Raw genomic sequence first — 21477 nt, 5'->3', positions numbered from 1 at the left:
AGCCTCTGTCCTCGTGGGAGAGGAAGGCAGGGGCAGAGCTCATTCCGTAGAAGGCAAAGGACTCAGTGGGGGTCATGACAAGGTGCTGAATCCACCCATACGTTCAGGGACCCGACGTGGGTGCATGGCCTCAGAAACACCGCGATATCCTCGGACCCTTCAAAGAAGCAAAGCTGTTCATGACTTACACCTTTCATCAAATAATTTCCTACATCATTTCTTGAAATATTTTTCATGCACTCACTAAATATACAACCTTTTCATTTCACCAAGAACCTCAGAATTATGAAGCTTTATAGCGAGGTCTCCTGTCCTCAGATGAAGAGCCTGGACCGGGAAGGTAGACGACTTTCCTACGGTCTCTGCCGAACATCCCTGTGAGGCCGCTGTGGCTCCAGCCATGAACCAGACACACGTTTATCCGAACAGTGGCTGGAGCCATGGGCCCTGCCTGGTGCCCCAGGGAGGCCCCCATCTCGATATCTGCAGCCTCTCCCCTCCCCCAGGCCACACCCTGACAGCCCCCATCTCGACAGTGTAGAACTGGTCCCGTGGCAGGTCCTGGGCCCGTAACCCTCTGACTTTCCCTGACGGTGTCAAAGCCACAGAATGACTCACGTTAAGTCTTAGGCTTGCTGCCTGATTTGGACAAATTTAGTCTTTTGTCTGCACTATTTCTTCTACATGCTACAACCTGAGATGCTTTAAAAATGTCATCCATGGGGCTGGAGAACAAAAAGCATGAGTGTTTAAAAAGCAAAAGCCAGGGCTTCCCTGGGGTCTGTAAGCACCACCCACGTCACCACGTGCCATGTTGGTGTCACGAGGCACCGTCCCCAAGACCAGATAGGTGTGTTAGGCTGTGGCCAGAGTGCATTTGTACCTGAACCTTTTCGCCAGTGTTCAGTGTAGTTCAAGTACTTTACTGTGCTTATCATGTTCTTCAGGCTTACACTTATCATGATTGCTCAGATTATAATCGGTCTTTTCTTTTTGGTCTGTACCATGCGGCTTGCGGGATCTTAGGTCCCCGACCGGGGGTCGAACCTGGGGCATGGCAGTGAAAGCGCCGAGTTCTAACCACTGGACCACCAGGGAAGTCCCAGATTATAATTGGTCTTAATTCATTTTTTAAAAACTGCAGGCTCTATGGGATGAATGTGCCAGAAAAGCATCGTGCAGCATACACATGGGATGTTAGGAGATGCAAAATGAGAAAGAGTTGCATGGCCAAGTAAGATGAATGAATGCTAGATTAAACAATATTAAACTAATTTGTTTTCTGCAGGACTTCTGAGGGCCTTTAATAAGAAAATCTTAATTACATGAAGGAGCGATATATACACATACATGTGTATAATAGGTAGCATCTTCCAAATCTATTAGGCCACAGAGCCTTCACCATTTGTTTTTTTCTTGGGCAGCATATTCTAAAGTAACAAGTGGCAGGTAGTAAGTATTTTTAAAGCACCAACTACGTGCAGTACACTATGGATCAATGAAAAAGAGTCCATTTCCTGGATGAGGAGGTAAGGCCTAAATGCATTAGGCCTCAAGTAATGATATAAAGAAACACCACGGAGAATAGGAAGTGACATAGCATCAATTGTCAAGTGAATAAGGCTATGATTTTTTGAGTGTAGAGGAGAGAGAAACAAACAGAACATATTTTTGCAGATACAGAACACATACAATACGGTTTCTCTGCTCAAGAAGTGATGATGCAGGCCCCGTGATGCAGGCTGGCGTGGTCCACGCGTGACAGACCGGAACTTCTTCCCCTTCACATGCACGTGAATCACTGGGGTCTGAACCGACTCAGTGGGCTTGGGATGGTGATCGAGATTCTGCGTTTCTTTTATTTTTTAAATTTTTAAATTTTTTATTGAAGTACAGTTGATTTACAATGTTGCGTTAATTTCTGCTGTACAGCAAAGTGATTCAGTTATACAAACATATATATATACATATATATATATATATATATATATATATATGTATATATATTCTTGTTTTAAAGTATTCTTTTCCGTTATGGTTTATCATAGGATATTGAATATAGTTCCCTGTGCTATACAGTAGGACCTTGTTGTTTATCCATTCTATATATAAAAGCTTATATCTGCTAATCCCAAACTCCCAATCCATCCCTCCACTACCCCCTCCCCCTTGGCAACCACCAGTCTGTTCTCTATGTCTGTGAGTCTGTTTCTGTTTCATAGACAGGTTCATTTGTGTCATATTTTAGATTCCACATATAAGTGATATCATAGGATATTTGTCTTTCTGTGTCTGACTTACTTCACTTACTGTGATCATCTCCAGGTCCTTCCATGTTACTGCACATGGTATTATTTCAATCTTTTTTATGGCTGAGTAATATTCCATTGTATATATGTGCCACATCTTCTTTATCCATTCCTCTGTTGATGGGCATTTAGGTGGCTTCCATGTCCTGGCTATTGTAAACAATGCTGCAGTGAACATAGGGGTGCATGTATCTTTTTGAATTATGGTTTTCTCAGGGTATGTCTAGGAGTGGGATTGCTGGATCATACGGTAGTTCTATTTTTAGTTTTCTGCGAGACCTCCAGAGATTCTGCATTTCTAACAAGCTCCTAAATGGTGCTGATGCCCCTGGTCCAAGGACCACACTTCTCCTGTAAAATCCAGATAATAACTGTTGCAGGGTTTGTGGGCCGTGCAGTCTGTCCCAGCAGCCCAGCTGTCGCTGCAGCGCGAAGGTGGCCACAGACACTGTGTTAGTTCAGGGGCACGCTTGTGATCCCCCAAGACTTTATTTATAGGCTCTGAAATCTGACCTTTATATAATTTCCATGTGTCACAAAATACTCTTCTTATGATTTTTTTTCGTAACCTTTAAAAACATGGAAACCATTTCTTGGCTCACGGGCCTCAGGAAAGCAGGCGGTGGCCTGCAGGCTGTGTAACTGCCTGAGGTCAGGGTGTCACAGCCCTGGGGTGGCCGGCAGGGGTGTCCCGAGGAGCACATCTAACCAAGGCAATTAATCGTCCTCTCTTTTAAAGCTTCATTGCGTTTGTTCACGCTTCATTTTCCCTCTGACCGTTGGTTCTTACCGTTTTATGGCAGGGTAACTCACCCTAGGTGACGTACAGACACCTCGACCCTGGCTGGTTCCAGAGTCCACCAGGCTCGACTCTTCCTGTGGCCTCCAGTACCTGACGTGGTGCCGTCCACGTGGCAGATGCCCGGCAAGCGTGCGCTCAGCAGAACTGAATCTGTTGAAGGCGCCTTTCGCTTGCTTGTGAGGAGAGCAGCTCCAGGGCGGGAGGAGCACAGAGGGCGAGGGGAGAACTGCAGGGAGCAGAGAGGAAGCAGGTCATACATGAGGGCTGCATAGGAAACGGGAAATCCACGCAGATATTTGACAGAAACAGGATTCGTATGGGAACATGATGGAAAAGAAAATCCGGGCCAAGTTATAGGAAAGCAGACAATAAAGATCTAAAGTTTAGGGAATGATTCATGTAGGGAAGAGTGTCGAGTGCTTTCACCTGCCACAGGATCAAGACTCCATAGCTTGCCAGGGATGAAGAGATCAATTAAAAGACTTCAGGTCAAGTAACACTGAAGCCATAGACGGTTGTCCGGGCGGGGGGGGGCAGGGTCTCGACTGTGATTGTGGAAAGAGCAGAGAAGAAGGGACTAGAAAATGGTTCTTGGCTAGAATGTTCTCCAGGACTTTATGAAAACAAAGGAAATCACAGACTACTCAGAATCATGAAATACTGCCCTTCTCAACTGCCTCAAAAGCAATATGCCTTGCATTGCATAGATGCTCAGTTGGCTGGGGTTTTTTTATATGGTTTTTAATTCCCGAAGTCATGTCTGTCCTTTTCCAAATATCCCGTACTTATTTTTTTAATATAGTTTCTGGAGTTAATATGCTAAGTATTAGCAAACTGGCTTGTTTTATTAACTTTACTTTCAGACTAAATATAGACAGAAGCCTATATTATGCTATCTAAATGCAGAAAAGGTTAGTTTTCACTGGCATAAAAAGGATGCCAAGTCCAAAGAATTTTATAGAGGATCAGACTCAGGGAAAATCTCTCAGTGCTGGTTAAGAGCTAAATGAACGGTTCTATCCCAGAGACTTCAACCTTTTTAGTTGTCAGTGGCACGTTCCTTCGTATTTCTTTAAAACTAAATCACATTTATGGGGAGGAGGGTTAGGGCAGCTTCGTATTTTTTTGTAAAAATCCTGTTCAGAGTTTGAGGTGCTCAGGGAATAAAGGAAAGGGTGTGAGGGGGAACCCGCATAAAAACAGTCTGGCCACCTGCCGCCTCCCACACCAAGGGCCCGGTCGATGGGAAGGGGTGAGACCAGCAAGAATGAATTACAGAGCACTGCTGCCCCTGCCCGCATCATGGGGGCCGGGCACGCTGCTGGAAGGTTCTCTGAATATCAGAACTGTGGAAGGCGTTAACTCCATTCCTGCCCAGCTGACCAGGTCAACAGGAACATTGCTGCCCAGGGTCTATAACATGACAATGTCTCCCTTGATACTGTACATGAAGTATTTTGAGTACAGTGTTTTATATTACTTTCATATTTTTCTTTACATAAGAACAATAGATAAAATTGTAGTAGACGTGAGAGGCACTGGTGATAAAACATTTTTGTAAGACACTTGGAATTTGTGTTCCTTCCATTTTGTAGCTGAAATGGTCTTTCCATGATGATGTCCCTTATTTCCAGGTTGATGAAATGTACAACGTGCTTTACAAAGAAAACCCATGGGAATTGTCTAGCCATGCGTTTCATGGTCTCAAATGTAATAGCGTTTAGTAAGGTCAGTAACACGGACACAGGTCTTTTTTTTATCAGACAAGCATCTCGCTACACAGCATCTCGCCTTTCACTTCTGCTTTATTATTTTAAACGTCCCCTTTTCCTTTCTCTCCCTCCTGTCCTGCGACTTCCGTTTGGCCAGCAGATGGTTCTGTGAGGGAATCGAGCTGCACGACAGTCCCGACATCCAGATCCGCTGGGACGGGGGCGACCTGCACACGCTGGTCATAGCCGAGGCCTTTGAGGACGACACTGGGCGCTACACCTGCCTGGCCGCGAACCCCGGTGGCTCTGACACCACATCCGCCGAGGTGTTCATTGAAGGTACCCAGGGATGTGGGGTGGAGGCGTGGGGTGCCGGGTGGGCAGGGGCCCGTTGCTTCTTGTGAACGTGATTTTCCAACGTTGTGAGTCAAACCTCATTTGTCCTCCAGGACAGATAAATCGAGTGGCTCTGACACTTGGGTGTACATCTACGTCGACAATGTCTGATGTCAACATTTGTTCCTTTTCATTTAAAACATTTCAGCTACGTGAATTTATTTAGAATACTAAGTGTCCAACTTAGTTCTGGTTTCTCTGGTGGATAAAGAATGGGGACATATTAAAATACTAGAAATACTAGACCTATCAACCAAAGTTAAACTCTGAAAGACTTAGGAGATCATTCACAGGGATATTAAGTGGTTGAATATTTTTAAATGTTCTCATTTTTATTAAATTCTAGAACTTTTCCTTTTTTGTTAGGATGCTGCTATTTCTGCTAAGTGTACCATGAACTTGCAATCACTAGGTGAAAAAATTTCCAGAATCAATGTTGCATTAAAGAGGGGTGGGCAGAGAGTAGAATATCTCTATTGTTCTAACAATTCATTTTTGACAAAACTCAGCCAATAGGGAATTAGAAAACTTGCTATCAAAGTATATAGTTTACATCACTGTTGCATTTTTATCAGTATCAATCATTTAAGTTGGAAGTGGCTTAAACACTAGTGTTCTATGTCCCTAAAGCCATAAATTGGTGAGTAGCCTTGTAATTGCTTGCATTTAAAAATAGTAGTTGGAACACAGAAAGAAAATTGAAATCCTCGAGGTCTCCACTACCTTAATCTTCATCTTTTTACTAAATTTTTTTTACTGTTTAATAGCACTAAATTTCTTTGTTTTTTAAAGTAGAAGAAAGCAAAATGTGAACCATTATTTATAGCCCTTGTAAGAACTGGCCAAAAAAAAAAAAAAAATTAGTTTTAGAAGTAACTGTTACTGCCGACTAAAACTATGTGCCTTTACGTTTAATAAAAGGGTCCCCTGCATTGTCTTTGAAAGCGTCTGTGAGCTCCTTCGGGGACCTTGTCCTGCTAATAAGAGCAAACCTTCTGTATTAACAATAAGTGATGCGACATGGCACTTACAGGTACACACACGTGCAGGCGTCATTTAAACCTCACCATGAACCTGTGAGGTGTTATCAGGGTCCCCTTTTACACATGGGTAAACTGAGCCTGGGGAGGTGAAAGGGGCCTTTCCAAAGTCACTCCAGGATTTGGACCCAGTCCGTCTTGCTCCAGGGCCCATATCCTATTTGCTATGTCACATGTATCTCAAAGTGCTAAATGAACAGGAAAAGAATGGCAAAAAGATTTTTAACATTTAATAAGCGAGCAGTGAGTATCAGTCATGGGCTGGCTGTGGAGCAAACTTCTTGAAGCATTTTAGAATACAGAGGAGGAAAGTTAAACTTCCATTAAAAAAAAACAAAACAAAACCATTTGCTGATGATGGTCAGATTTGTCTTCCGAAACCAAGTTCAACTAGAGCTGCTTAAAATTAAATGCTTTATTTGCTTTCAAGATTGCTAGAAATGGGTGCTTCAGTGTGGATTGCTTCTGTACTACAGACATTAAATCATGTCAGTTTTACGTACTAGTCTACCAACTCAATTCAGCCACGTTTATTAAGGTCTTGCTCTGTGCCAGACAGCGTGGGTGCAGATATGATGGGGATGGGCCCTGCTATCAAGGAGTTCCCAATCCAACAGCAGAGATGGATACATTTTTAAAAAAAGAATATAAAATAAGTGATGTTATAAGTGATATAACAGATATCTAAAGTGTTAAAGGATACAAATGAACCTAAAAGATTAACTGCAAGGTATATAAGACACACTAACTTTCATAGACTAAGAGGAGCTATTTCTCTGCCTTGGAAACCACTTTCAGGATCTGACTCCGGAGGCCCAAAACATGCATGCCACGGTCTTTAACTTTATTTCATTAAATTGAGCTCTGCCACGTAGAAGCCCCTGCAGTGTAGTCCTCTCCTGCCTTTGGGGTCTCTGCATGAGCTACTTAACGTGGGAGAAGCACCCCCGGTTCTACCTGCCACGCGTGGTCCACGCCCAGGGCTCCACAGAGGTGGCGGGTGTTCCCAGTGTCCCTTTTTGCACCTGAGGACCCTGCACTGGCTTAGACGGCCCGCCAGCTGTGGGTCTGGCTTCAGATCTGTGTGCTGAGGAGAGGAGGGTCTGGGCAGAGCCGGAATGAAGAGCCCTTAAGCATCAGCCTCCTAAGCCTCCTGGAAAGTGCGTTAGGAAACTGTGGAGAGGAGGGGTCTGGGCAGAGCCGGAATGAAGAGCCCTTAAGCATCAGCCTCCTAAGCCTCCTGGAAAGCGCGTTAGGAAACTGAGGAGAGGAGGGGTCTGGGCAGAGCCGGAATGAAGAGCCCTAAGCATCAGCCTCCTAAGCCTCCTGGAAAGCACGTTAGGAAACTAGCTCATCGTCCCCGTGAAATATGGGTGATAACTTTTTTAAAGCCTGATTTTGGTGTATTTTTATCCCTAAGAACAATTACATGAAATGGGAGAGAATTTCACATAAATTCTTAGGCTCCTATTTATGACTGAAAGGAAGAAGTGTTTATGTCTTCCTTACTGCAGCACTACATTAGACTCAGGAGGATCTCTGTTGTCCCTAAACCACATTGCTATTGCTAAGTCAGCGTGCAGTATGGGGGTGGAGGTGCGTACCGGAGGGTAGGAAGCTTTCTATAGATTTAAAAACCTCGAGAAAATCTTCCCTAAAAGTTTAACAACCTACTAGTTGGAAACTGTCTAAATTTCACTGCCTTGTGCAGCAACTTTTAGAATGATATCGAGGAAATTTCAGTTTAAGAACAGTAACTAAGGGGCTTCCCTGGTGGCGCAGTGGTTAAGAATCCGCCTGCCAATGCAGGGGACACAGGTTCAATCCCTGGTCTGGGAGGATCCCACATGCCGTGGAGCAACTAAGCCCGTGAGCCACAACTACTGAGCCCGCACACCTAGAGCCCGTGCTCCACAACAAGAGAAGCCACCGCGGTGAGAAGCCCACACACCACAACGAAGAGTAGCCCCCGCTCACTACAACTAGAGAAAGCCTGTGCACAGCAACAAAGACCCAACGCAGCCAAAAATAAATCTAAAAAAAGAATGTACTTCTGACCATCACAGTTATTTTAAGTGTTACCTAAAATCTCTTGTCACAAAATACATGAGCATTAAAATGTAAGGACAGTTTGCGTTTTGGCCTAAAAATCCAACAAGGTGACCGATAGGTTAAACACAATTACGAAGCAGATGAATTTGGGAACGCATGATCCAAAACTAGAAGCCCTCCTATTCAAGAATGAAGCCATATCAGAGCCAGAAAGCATCTCCTAATTAATGAGAAATGAAGGTATTGATAATCCACACCATGTAATCTTCTGGGAAAGAGTTGAAGTTTAAAACTATGGATGTTTTACACACAGACACACATGCATTTATTTCACAGTTGATAAGCCATTTTAAAAGTGTGGTTATGATGGCCAAAGGGACAAAAATGAAACTGATAATAAATATGACACTAAACCCATACTGCTTTGAAGAAAGCTTTTCTTGGTAGTTCTTTTTTTAAATGATATCTGAAAAAACAGTGTGAGTAAAAATGGTCTGAACCATTCTCTATTTCAAAATAAGACTTTGTACATTATTGTCTGAGTGAAGAGCATTACCCTTGGAAGCAATTATAGATACTACTTACATCTTTTTTTTTTTTTTTTTTTCCACTCAGGTGCCAGTTCAACAGATTCTGACAGTGAAAGTTTAGCGTTCAAATCAAAACCTGGAGCCATGCCACAGTAAGTACCTACAGTTCCATCAATTATAAGCAAAGACTGTCAACAGAATTGTGCTGTGTGATGCCACTTGTGTTGTGCTCTGAAGAGGTCAGCTGATGTCAATCAAGGACCAAATGCTTGAACCTGGAACACAGTGTTTAACTTATGAATTTGAACTTTGAAATCCGCATTTCATCATCGATGTGCCAAAGTGTAACCATCCACCATGTTAGTTTCAATGACAACTAACAGGTTATAAATGTCTGAAAGGAACACTTGTTTTGAGAGAAAATTACTTAAATCATTACTAAAACGTAAATGTCAAACAAGTTATCCATACATATTAGAACACATCTAAATAGGCCAGAAATGGGTTTCCATTTGGATAAAGTCTATTTCTAGTTAGATCTTGTCATGAAAATCTCAAAATTTAGTTTTTCCTATGAAGACATACAATGTTAGTATCTTAATTATTTTGCAAAAATAAAGTAAAATTGTTCCCATCCTCCCTGGGAGCAAAGACGGCCACCACATTCGTCCTGCCCGCCATCTGCTGCAGAAGAGCTGAGGAGGCATGACGAATACCAGTGTCCAGGATCCACCACCAGAGAGCTAGCGTCTGGGTTGGGCCCTCAGATTTAAAGGACTTCATTCTGCATTTGGGAATCCAAGCAACTGTGAATTTTGCCGTGTGGCTGACAGGGTCTTGGTGCCCCGACCCTGTGTCAGGCCTGAGCCTCTGAGGTGGGAGAGCCGAGTTCAGGACATCGGTCCACCAGAGACCTCCCGGCTCCATGTAATAGCGAACGGCGAAAGCTCTCCCACAGATCTCCGTCTAAACACTAAGACCCAGCTCCACTCAATGACCATCAATTTACAGTGCTGGACACCCTATGCCAGACAACTAGCAAGACAGGAACACAACCCCACCCATTAGGAGAGAGGCTGCTTAAAATCATAATAAGGTCACAGACACCCCCAAAACACACCACCGGATGCAGTCCTGCCCACCAGAAAGACAAGATCCAGCCTCATCCACCAGAACACAGGCACTAGTCCCCTCCACCAGGAAGCCTACACAACCCACTGAACCAACCTGAGCCACTGGGGGCAGACACCAAAAACAACGGAAACTACGAACCTGCAGCCTACGAAAAGGAGACCCCAAACACAGTAAGTTAAGGAAAATGAGAAGACAGAGAAATACGCAGCAGATGAAGGAGCAAGGTAAAAAACTCACCAGACCAAACAAATGAAGAGGAAATAGGCAGTCTACCCGAAAAAAAATTCAGAGTAATGATAGTAAAGATGATCAAAACTCTTGAAAATAGAATGGAGAAAATACAAGAAGTGTTTAACAAGGACCTAGAAGAACTAAAGAGCAAACAAACAATGATGAACAGCACAATAAATGAAATTAAAAATTCTCTGGAAGGAATCCATAGCAGAATAACTGAGGCAGAAGAACAGATAAGTGACCTGGAAGATAAAATAGTGGAAATAACTACTGCAGAGCAGAATAAAGAAAAAAGAATGAAAAGAATTGAGGACAGTCTCAGAGACCTCTGGAACAACGTTAAATGCAGCAACATTTGAATTATAGGGGTCCCAGGAGAAGAAGAGAAAAAGAAAGGGACTGAGAAAATATTTGAAGAGATTATAGTTGAAAACTTCCCTAATATGGGAAAGGAAATAGTCAATCAAGTCCAAGAAGCACAGAGAGTCCCATACAGGATAAATCCAAGGAGAAACACACCAAGACCATATTAATCAAACTATCAAAAATTAAATACAAAGAAAAAATATTAAAAGCAGCAAGGGAAAAGCAACAAATAACATACAAGGGAATCCCCATAAGATTAACAGCTGATCTTTCAGCAAGAACTCTGCAAGCCAGAAGAGAGTGGCAAGACATATTTAAAGTGATGAAAGGGAAGAACCTACAACCAAGATTACTCTACCCAGCAAGGATCTCATTCAGATTTGACGGAGAATTTAAAACCTTTACAGACAACCAAAAGCTAAGAGAATTCAGCACCACCAAACCAGCTTTACAACAAATGCTAAAGGAAGTTCTCTGGGTGGGAAACACAAGAGAAGGAAAAGACCTACAAAAACAAACCCAAAACAATTAAGAAAATGGTAATAGGAACATACATATCAATAATTACCTTAAATGTAAATGGGTTAAATGCTCCAATCAAAAGACATAAACTGGCTGAATGGATACAAAAACAAGACCCATATATATGCTGTCTACAAGATACCCACTGCAGACCTAAGGACACATACAGACTGAAAGTGAGGAGATGGAAAAAGATATTCCATGCAAATGGAAATCAAAAGAAAGCTGGAGTAGCAATTCTCATATCAGACAGAATAGACTTTAAAATAAAGACTATTACAAGAGACAAAGAAGGACAATACAACAATTGTAAATATTTATGCACCCAACATAGGAGCACCTCAATACATAAGGCAAATACTAACAGCCCTAAAAAGGGAAGTCGACAATAACACAATCATAGTAGGGGACTTTAACACCCCACTTTAACCGATGGACAGATCATCCAAAATGAAAATAAATAAGGAAACACAAGCTTTAAATGATACATTAAACAAGATGGACTTAATTGATATTTATAGGACATTCCATCCATAAAAACCAGAATACACTTTCTTCTCAAGTGCTCATGGAACATTCTTCAGGATCATATCTTGCGTCACAAGTCAAGCCTTGGTAAATTTAAGAAAATTGAAATCATATCAAGTATTTTTCCGACCACAACACTATGAGACCAGATATCAATTACAGGAAAATATCTGTAAAAAATACAAACACATGGAGGCTAAGCAATACACTACTAAATAACCAAGAGATAACTGAAGAAATCAAAGAGGAAATCAAAAAATACCTAGAAACAAATGATGATGAAAACACAATGACCCAAAACCTATGGGATGCAGCAAAATCAGTTCTAAGAGGGAAGTTTATAGCAATACAATCCTACCTCAAGATACAAGAAATATCTCAAATAAACAACCTAACCTTACCCCTAAAGCAATTAGAGAAAGAAGAACAAAAAAAAACCCCAAAGTTTGCAGAAGGAACTAAATCATAAAGATCAGATCAGAAATAAATGAAAAAGAAATGAAGGAAACAGTAGCAAAGATCAATAAAACTAAAAGCTTGTTCTTTGAGAAGATAAACAAAATTGATAAACCATTAGCCAGACTCAAGAAAAAAAGGGAGAAAACTCAAATCAGTAGAATTAGAAATGAAAAAGGAGGAGTAACAACTGACACTGCAGAAATACAAAGGATCATGAGAGATTACTACAAGTATCTCTATGCCAATAAAATGGACAACCTGGAAGAAATGGGCAAATTCTTAGAAAAGCACAACCTTCAGAGACTGAGCCAGGAAGAAATAGAAAATTTAAACAGACCAATCAAAAGCACTGAAATTGAAACTGTGATTAAAAATCTTCCAACAAACAAAAGCCCAGGACCAGATGGCCTCACAGGAGAATTCTATCAAACATTTAGAGAAGAGCTAACACCTATCCTTCTCAAACTCTTCCAAAATATAGCAGAGAGAGGAACACTCTCCAACTCATTCTACGAGGCCACCATCACGCTGATACCAAACCCAGGCAAAGATGTCACAAAGAAAGAAAACTACAGGCCAATAGCACTGATGAACATAGATGCAAAAATCCTCAACAGAATACTAGCAAACAATCCAACAGCACATTAAAAGGATCATACACCATGATCAGGTGGGGTTTATCCCAGGAATGCAAGGATTCTTCAATATATGCAAATCAATCAATGTGATACACCATATTAACAAATTGAAGGAGAAAAACCATATGATCATCTCAATAGATGCAGAAAAAGCTTTTGACAAAATTCAACACCCATTTATGATAAAAACCCTCCAGAAAGTAGGCATAGAGGGAACTTACCTCAACATAATAAAGCCCATATATAACAAACCAACAGCCAACATCATTCTCAATGTGAAAAACTGACACCATTTCCTCTAAGATCAGGAACAAGACAAGGTTGCCCACTCTCACCACTATTATTCAATATAGTTTTGGAATTTTTAGCCACAGCAGTCAGAGAAGAAAAAGAAATAAAAGGAATCCAAATTGGAAAAGAAGAAGTAAAGCTGTCACTGTTTGCAGATGACATGATACTATACATAGAGAATCCTAAAGATGCTACCAGAAAACTACTAGAGCTAATCAATGAATTTGATAAAGGAACAGGATACAAAATTAATGCACAGAAATCTCTTGCATTCCTATACACTAATGATGAAAAATCTGAAAGAGCAATTAAGGAAACACTCCCATTTACCACTGAAACAAAAAGAATAAAATACCTAGGAATAAATCTACCTAAGGAGACAAAAGACCTGTATGCAGAAAACTATAAGACACTGATAAAAGAAATTAAAGATGATACCAACAAATGGAGAGATATACCATGTTCTTGGATTGGAAGAATCAATATTGTGAAAATGACTATACTACCCAAAGCAGTCCACAGGTTCAATACAATCCCTGTCAAACTACCAATGGCATTTTTCACAGAACTAGAACAAAAAATTTCACAATTTGTATGGAAACACAAAAGACCCCGAATAGCCAAAGCAATCTTGAGAAAGAAAAACGGAGCTGGAGGAATCAGGCTCCTGGACTTCAGACTCTACTACAAAGCTACAGTAATCAAGACAGTATGGTACTGGCACAGAAACAGAAATATAGATCAATGGAACAAGATAGAAAACCCAGAGATAAACCCGTGCACATATGGTCATCTTATCTTTGGTAAAGGAGGCAAGAGTATACAATGGAGAAAAGACAGTCTCTTCAATAAGTGGTGCTGGGAAAACTGGACAGCTACATGTAAAAGACTGAAATTAGAACACTCCCCTAACACCATACACAAAAATAAACTCAAAATGGATTCAAGACCTAAATGTAAGGCCAGACACTATCAAACTCTTAGAGGAAAACATAGGCAGAACACTCTATGACATCAATCACAGCAAGATCCTTTTTGACCCACCTCCTAGAGAAATGGAAATAAAACCAAAAATAAACAAATGGGACCTATTGAAACTTAAGAGCTTTTGCACAGCAAAGGAAACCATAAACAAGATGAAAAGACAACCCTCAGAATGGGAGAAAATATTTGCAAATGAAGCAACTGACGAAGGATTAATCTCTAAAATTTACAAGCAGCTCATACAGCTCAATATCAAAAAAACAAACAACCCAATCCAAAAATGGGCAGAAGACCTAAATAGACATTTCTCCAAAGAAGATATACAGATTGCCAACAAACACGTGAAAGGATGCTCAACATCACTAGAGCCATGCTTATCAAAACTACAATGAGGTATCACCTCACACCAGTCAGAATGGCTGTCATCAAAAAATCTACAAACAATAAATGCTGGAGAGGGTGTGGAGAAAAGGGAATCCTCTTGCACTGTTGGTAGGAATGTAAATTGATACAGCCACTATGGAGAACAGTATGGAGGTTCCTTAAAAAACTAAAAATAGAACTACCATACAACCCAGCAATCCCACTACTGGGCATATACCCTGAGAAAACCATAATTCAAAGAGTTGTGTACCACAGTGTTCACTGCAGCTGTCTTTACAATAGCCAGGACATGGAAGTGACAGATGAATGGATAAAGAAGATGTGGCACATATATACAATGGAATTTTACTCAGCCATAAAAAGGGACAAAATTGAGTTATTTGTAGTGAGGTGGATGGACCTAGAGACTGTCATGCAGAGTGAAGTAAGTCAGAAAGAGAAAAATAAATACCGTATGCTAACACATATATATGGAATCTAAAAAAAAGAAAAAAAGGTTCTGAAGAACCTAGGGGCAGGACAGGATTAAAGATGCAGACATAGGGAATGGACTTGAGGACACGGGGAGGGGGAAGGCTAAGCTGGGACGAAGTGAGAGAGTGGCATGGACATATATGCACTACCAAATGTAAAATAGATAGCTAGTGGGAAGCAGCCGCATAGCACAGGGAAATCAGCTCCGAGCTTTGTGACCACCTAGAGGGGTGGGATAGGGAGGGTGGGAGGGAGACGCAAGAGGGAGGAGCTATGGGGATATATGTATATGTATAGCTGATTCACTTTGTTATAAAGCAGAAACTAACACACCAGTGTAAAGCAACTATACTCCAATAAAGATGTTTTAAAAAAATAAAAAAGTAAAATCTACCAAAATTTTGTAGAAGACTCCATGAACATCGAGATTGTCCTAATACATTTCATTCATTTGCTAGTATATACATAGCAATTATAGCCATTTAACATCAAATAATCACTGAATATTCATGTTAAAGGGATCTTAATAAGATCACATACTCTGCCACCTGTGCATCCAGGCAAACATCTCAGGTTTAGTGAAGTGACATGAGTCGCTTGAGATTACACAGCCCGTGACTTAGCAAAATTGGGCCTGGAAACAAGTCTAAGTTTTATGCACCGAAACAAAAATTCCAGGATACTCTTGACTTTACACACTGAGAAGCCAGAACAAAGAACAGCTGCTAGACTGAAAATAGACAACGAGAACTCTTTATTAAATATAGAACCCCCAACCCTACACGTTTCACGTATCTGCTTAGCGTTGGAGACTGAAGTTTTTCCAAGTATTTTCTTTTCTCTTAGGATTTCCAGTTCAATACTTTCAGCTCTCTGGTAAGAGCTGAGATACATAGTTACATGAGCTATTTTTCCTTTTTCTGTGTGTTTATTTTACTAATGTCTAGGGCCATCTGTGCCTCTACTGACCACCGCTATTCTAACTGTAGGTCATGGGTCCCGATGTCGGAAGCACTTACAGTTGAAGCGGGTTGAGTAGACATAAAGAAACTGGGCTATTCTGTGGAATTGTTTCAAAGAATACTTCCTGCTTAAAAAATTCTGACTGAACCCTTGGCCCCTTATCTTCCAGGGCTCAGAAGAAAACAACTTCTGTTTCCTTGACGATAGGATCATCATCTCCAAAGACAGGGGTGACCACAGCCGTGATTCAGCCACTGTCTGTCCCTGTTCAACAGGTAAGTGTTCCACAGCCCACAAGGAGTCAAACTCACTGAAGAATATAACTAGTACTCCCTTGAAATATTTTCTAAGTGGACACACAACTGGGAGAAAAGAAAATGATAAATAAAGTTCTTCCTTTTAATGCACTAAAAGTAATCTCTAATCAAAGACATGCCACCGATTAATCAATATCTGCATTTCCTTTGGGAATTTCTCTTTCTAGCAGCCAATACTCTGATAAAATGGCATCTGTTTTAGCTATTACTGTTGGATTCTCCCTGTATGTGCCATCTTCTGTGTAGCCAAATTCATTAGCTCCTTTAAAACAAAGTAGAAGACTAGAAAAGTCCACCTGCTGACAAAAGTTTTCCCATCCTCTAAGAGCTAAACAGATAATACAGAGAAAAATTCAGATTCCTTCCCTTCACCATGCAGTTTGATCCTGCTTTTTTATTTCATTGTAAGACTGCTTTATCCAAGAAAGAATAGCAGTACAAACGACTGGAAAGTCATTGTAGTAAGTTTACTTTGCAAAACAAAAAACATGAAGGTGTTTTTAATGTAAAAAATTAAAATCCAGATGTTTCTAAATCAACTATGATACTTTGTGCTCTGATGAGTATCTTCAAACCCAACACTCTTGAAATGTGAACTCATTCCTGTCTCCTAAGTGTGTCTAATGAACATGAGTGTGCACTCAGCCTACCGGGCGCCCATGGGTATTTTAGAAGTTCTAGTATGTGACTTACTCTATGATGTGTAGGGTACACAGCCAGTGGAGAAAACACATCTGAGATCATAAACTGGAAAAGAACCAACCAGTAGAAGTTACTCAGCGATGGCATGTATAGTAGATATTTCCTTTAAACCCCTAACCCAGAGTGGACTTTACAGAAATAGTTCTGATTAAGGCAGTGGACTCCTTTTAGTGTTTGATATGTAAGTATTGATGAGTATGTAATGAGTGCTAAGCCCTGTCAGCGGCCGTGCTGTCACCCACGCGGGTCCCTCTCGGGCGCCGTCCCAATAATGCCAGGTCATAGAGCCCATCTTTTCAGCGGTTCGTATGTTCCGAGTTTGACCCACGTGCCTCTGCTTTTCAGGCTCCCAGCCCCACCTCGTGCCTCTGCCGGCCAGATGGACCCGCAGCCGCCTGCTTCCCACCTGTTTTCACCAAGGTCTGGCATCCGTGCGTCTCATTCTGTGGGTCTGCTCTGGGCCTTAGGTTCCATTCCCCTGTGGCTTCGTGGAGCAGTCTTTAAAAATTACAGCGAGTGGACGAGCCGGCTCTTATCACGGTTACCTTTGGGCTGAATAGATACTTGTTGCGCAGCTGCTATGTGACCGTAATCTGTAAAGGGTCTGAGAGACGTGGCTCTGCTCACGTTGGACCTGACAGAGCTCAGAATAGACTGGGAAACAGTACAAGAAACAACACAAAATGCTGGGTAGGGAACTGGGAGAGCCGGCAAGTTTTATAGACATTTTTCTAAAAAACTGACTAATTTTCAGTTTGTCCAAGTTGGTGTTTTGTGTTGCCAAGCTGAGGACATGCATTTCATTGGTCAACTGTTCAGCTCAGAAATGGTCCCATGTAGTATTTCTTCTCTGTTTCCTACCCCCCTTTTTGAGAAAGTTATAAACTTTATTTTTTTAATTGGAGTGTAGTTGATTTACAATGTTGTGTTAGTTTCAGGTGTAGAGCAAAGTGATTCTGTTATACATATACTTTTTTTCAGATTCTTTTCCCTTATAAGTTATTACAAAGTATTGAGTTTAGTTCACTGTGTCATATAGTAGGTCCTTGTTGTCTATCTCTTATATATTGTAGTGTGTTTATGTCAATCCCAAACTCCTAATTTATCCCCCCTCCTTTCCCCTTTGGTAATCATAAGTTTGTTTTCTATGTCTGTGGGTCTGTTTCTGTTTTGTATATAAGTTCATTGTGTCATTTTTTTTATTTGAAAGACACTTTAAAAGGCACAAGTAAAGAAAGAGGTGCACCATGCCTGTGCACCAGTACACTGTCAGAAGTCATGACCCTAGACCAGTCTCTAAATTCAATGCAAATCTAGCTCAAATTCCAACAGGTTCCTTGTTTTTATTTGTGTTTGATGTTGAACTTGGCCATTTGATTCTAAACATTTTGTGGAAGAAAAAGTGGCTCAGAGCAGCCAGGGCCCTCCTGCAGGAGGAGATGGTGTTAGGGATCTGAGATGGCAAGACTTCCCAAGGCCAGAGCATCAGGAGAGCAGTGCTGGCTCAAGGCTGGACAAACGGACGAACGAGGCCCAGAGAGCGCCCACAAGACACCCCAGCAACCCGCGGTCACTGCAGGGTGGGTTCTTCAGCAGAGGTGGGCCCTTCAGCAGAGGTGGGCCCCGACCTCACACTTTTCACGAAAATCAATTCCAAGTAACTAAAGACAAATGTGAAAGCAGTTTCTATAAACCCATCATGTAAAAGCTGTAAATCTGCAAGGCAGCCAAGAAGAGCATCTGGATGTTCTTCATATAGGGAATGATTTCTTTCTCCTAAGCCAGCCTGCATCCAGCTTGCTTAAAGACCTTTTCATAAACAGAGTATTGCCCGGAGGATGCAACAAATGATAATTGTTGACAGCAACATTGAAGTCGCCTCCCAGGATAAAATACCCAAAAAGAAAGAAAACCAGGCATGTCAAACCCGCCAGCAACCGTGTCGGTGTAACAGCCCATGAGGTCGTCCATCCTCTGGTGCTTAGAGCCGGAGTTGTTTACGGAGGGGTGGGCACGGCACGTTTACCTGTAGTTTAAGAGTTTTTCTCAAGCAGCCTCATGAAACTGGCCGGGAAATCTGTGTTACCTGCCACACTGTTGCTGGGGACACAGTTGATTTTGGAGCCAGGGCCCCGTGCACCTCTGGGTTGAGGCCGATCAAGCGTGTCCTGGTGGCACCAGGGAGGGGAGAGGCCCTGAGAGTTTCCTTCCCTCCCTCAGGGCCGTGGAATTCCTCCAGGGCCATGAGAGACCCTCAGTCCCAGGCACACACCCTGTTCCCGTCCCCTGCAGTGCAGTCCAGCTCCTGAGACAGAGGTTCCGGCAGCAGCGTCCCCCCTTCCCCAGAGAAAACCAGGAAGCGTTCTCTGAGCTTAACAGAAAGAAAAGTAAACCAGAATTCAGCATTTTTACAAAGCTTGAGTTTTTAAGTCGCAAACTGTAGAGTGGCCGGAGCTCAGGGCCATGTCCCCGTGCCTGCAGCTGCATGTCCTGGGTCTGGACAGTGGATGTCCCCCCGTTCTGCACGGGCTTCTTCTTCCTCACTGGCACCTGCGCCCTCTCCCTGTGGGCGGCGCCTCTCCCCCTGGGTCTGGGCAGTGGATGTCCCCCTGTTCTGCACGGTCTTCTTCTTCCTCACTGGCACCTGCGCCCTCTCCCTGTGGGCGGCGCCTCTCCCCCTGGGTCTGGACGGTGGATGTCGCCCCGTTCTGCACGGTCTTCTTCTTCCTCACTGGCACCTGTGCCCTTTCCCTGTGGGCGGCGCCTCTCCCCGCTCTGCACTGTCCTTTGGGGGCCTGGGCTCTGGTTCCGGAGGGGATGGTGGTGGCAGGGGGCGGCCTGGGCTTTGCAAGTCCACTGGCGCCTCCACCCGTGCTCTCCCATGTCGCTGGGAAAGGTTCCCCGGGGCTGAGCCGGAGCCGCAGAGCTGGCGGGGACAGCGGGGCTGTGAGTCACAGGGACACACTTGGGGCCAGGAGAGCAGCCTGCTGCATGTGGCATTTCTCCCCAGAGCGGTAGACCCTCCAAGGAATCTCAGTACCAGGTGGACCTGACAGCGAGAGATGCTCTTCTGTGGACCCTGAAACACCCAGGGGTCCCAGAGTCTGCCGAGTGGACGACCCTGACTGCCAAGGTCAGCCTCTGAAGGTGGCTCTCGGCCTCCCTTGGCGTCCTCACTGTGGTTCCTACAAGCGAACCATGTTTACGGTGGCTTCTGTCAAGAGAAAAAGCTCACTCCGGGAGGGGCCAGGTGGTACACCTGGGCTAACCGCAGAGGTTTGACTGTGTAAAGTCTTTGGCATCTTCCCATTTACCACCTATGTGATTTTCCAGTGTTTGAACAAATTGCATAATCCTAGGAGAAAAACAGAGTCCCCCTGTGGTGTCTGAAGGCTCACACGTGAAGAAGATTTGTGCAGCATCTGTAACGTGCTGTGAACACTTCCTGGACAAGCCGGGGGCATTGATTGATCCATCCACACAAGCTGGACCCCGTGGGCCACATCTTCCCTGCTGATCCGCTAAATTAGCACTTTCTGGACCAATCAGAAGTGAAAGTCAATTTAAAACCAGAGATTTTCCTACAGTTAAAAGTAAGGGTGGAGAGAGAATGCACTCAGAAGTAGGTAATGACCTTCACCTTTCCATTAAAAACAAACAAACAAAAAAAGACCTTAGCCACCAAAATTCTTATCAAATGCCTTCCCAGACTTCACAGTAGACTTTTATGGTTCTGCCCACATCACGGACTTTGAGGATTTCCACGGGGCCGGGGCACACATACTGCAGGCCAGTTGCTGCAGGGTCTGTTTTTCCCAGCACACCATTGGCTGTCTCTTCAGAAAAATGTAAAATAAAAAGCAAAAACAGAAATAGGAAAAAACCCCACAGAACTTCCTGATGTGAATTTGTTTGCTTTGGGTCTCTGCATAGGTGAATTACTTGATCATATTTGACTTCCTTTAAGAGTTCTTCATGTCCTTTATCAGATGCAATACTCTGTAGTCAGAAGGGTAAATAGCCAGAAAGTTTCAGTGGGCCTGTGGCTAAGCAATCGCAGAGGGGAAAGGCAGAGTGCGGACACCTGGAAGGGGCCGGTTATTCCTTTGGTATTTAATAGCCGGTTTACAAGCTTCACGTCTTTGCATCTGTGAAGCCAAACGCATTTCTGGTCTGTTGGGTTGTAAACATTTATTGGGCTGGAGTTGGAGTGGGTGGCACCAGGGTGACAGCGGGGGAAGAGGCGAGGAAGGTCAGGCCGGGGAAGTGCTCCTGTTTTCTTATTTCACTGAGAATCTCCAAATGAGAAAATGCCAACCCTCATCCTGGTAAAGTGGACCCAGGAAGCTGGTGGGCAGAGGTGGCGCCCCGCGAGAAGCTCAGAGCTTGGGAGACAAGTGGGGTCTCCCTGCCTTCCTGTCTGGGTCTCTCAGGAATCTACACTCAGATGGAGTGCGATTCTTTAAAGACGTTTGCATTCCACCAGCCCACTCTTCAGTGTAGATAAAGGTACCCGTTACCATAAAATTCCGTGAATACTAGAGCCGTACCTTTGCAGGGCGGGCCCAGCGTTTCTGCTAGCCCCATGGGAAGCCTTACTCACTTCATTACATGCAGTTAAAGGTGTTTCTCCTGACCCG

At 43.0% G+C, this 21477-nt stretch overlaps 1 protein-coding gene across 6 annotated transcripts in view; it reads left to right on the top strand.

The window, feature by feature from the left end:
* Window positions 1-21477, top strand: part of PALLD (palladin, cytoskeletal associated protein) — a 378549-nt gene that overhangs the window by 155083 nt on the left and 201989 nt on the right. For 3 of the 6 annotated variants that reach the window (XM_082468820.1, XM_082468827.1, XM_082468823.1), the window contains 4 exons: window positions 4984-5162; window positions 8927-8993; window positions 15988-16093; window positions 17183-17257. In XM_082468820.1, coding sequence (XP_082324946.1) covers window positions 4984-5162; window positions 8927-8993; window positions 15988-16093; window positions 17183-17257 — 427 coding nt within the window. Of the gene's footprint in view, window positions 1-4980; window positions 5163-8926; window positions 8994-15987; window positions 16094-17182; window positions 17258-21477 lie in introns of all 6 variants that reach the window. The other 3 variants (XM_082468819.1, XM_082468822.1, XM_082468821.1) reach the window with 1 other exon arrangement.

Source organism: Balaenoptera physalus, assembly GCF_965194825.1.
Source record: "Balaenoptera physalus genome assembly, chromosome: 7".
In the NCBI taxonomy this organism is placed as follows: Eukaryota; Metazoa; Chordata; class Mammalia; order Artiodactyla; family Balaenopteridae; genus Balaenoptera; species Balaenoptera physalus.
The sequence above is the reverse complement of the archived record's forward strand: the minus strand, read 5'-3'. Positions and strand labels throughout refer to the sequence as shown.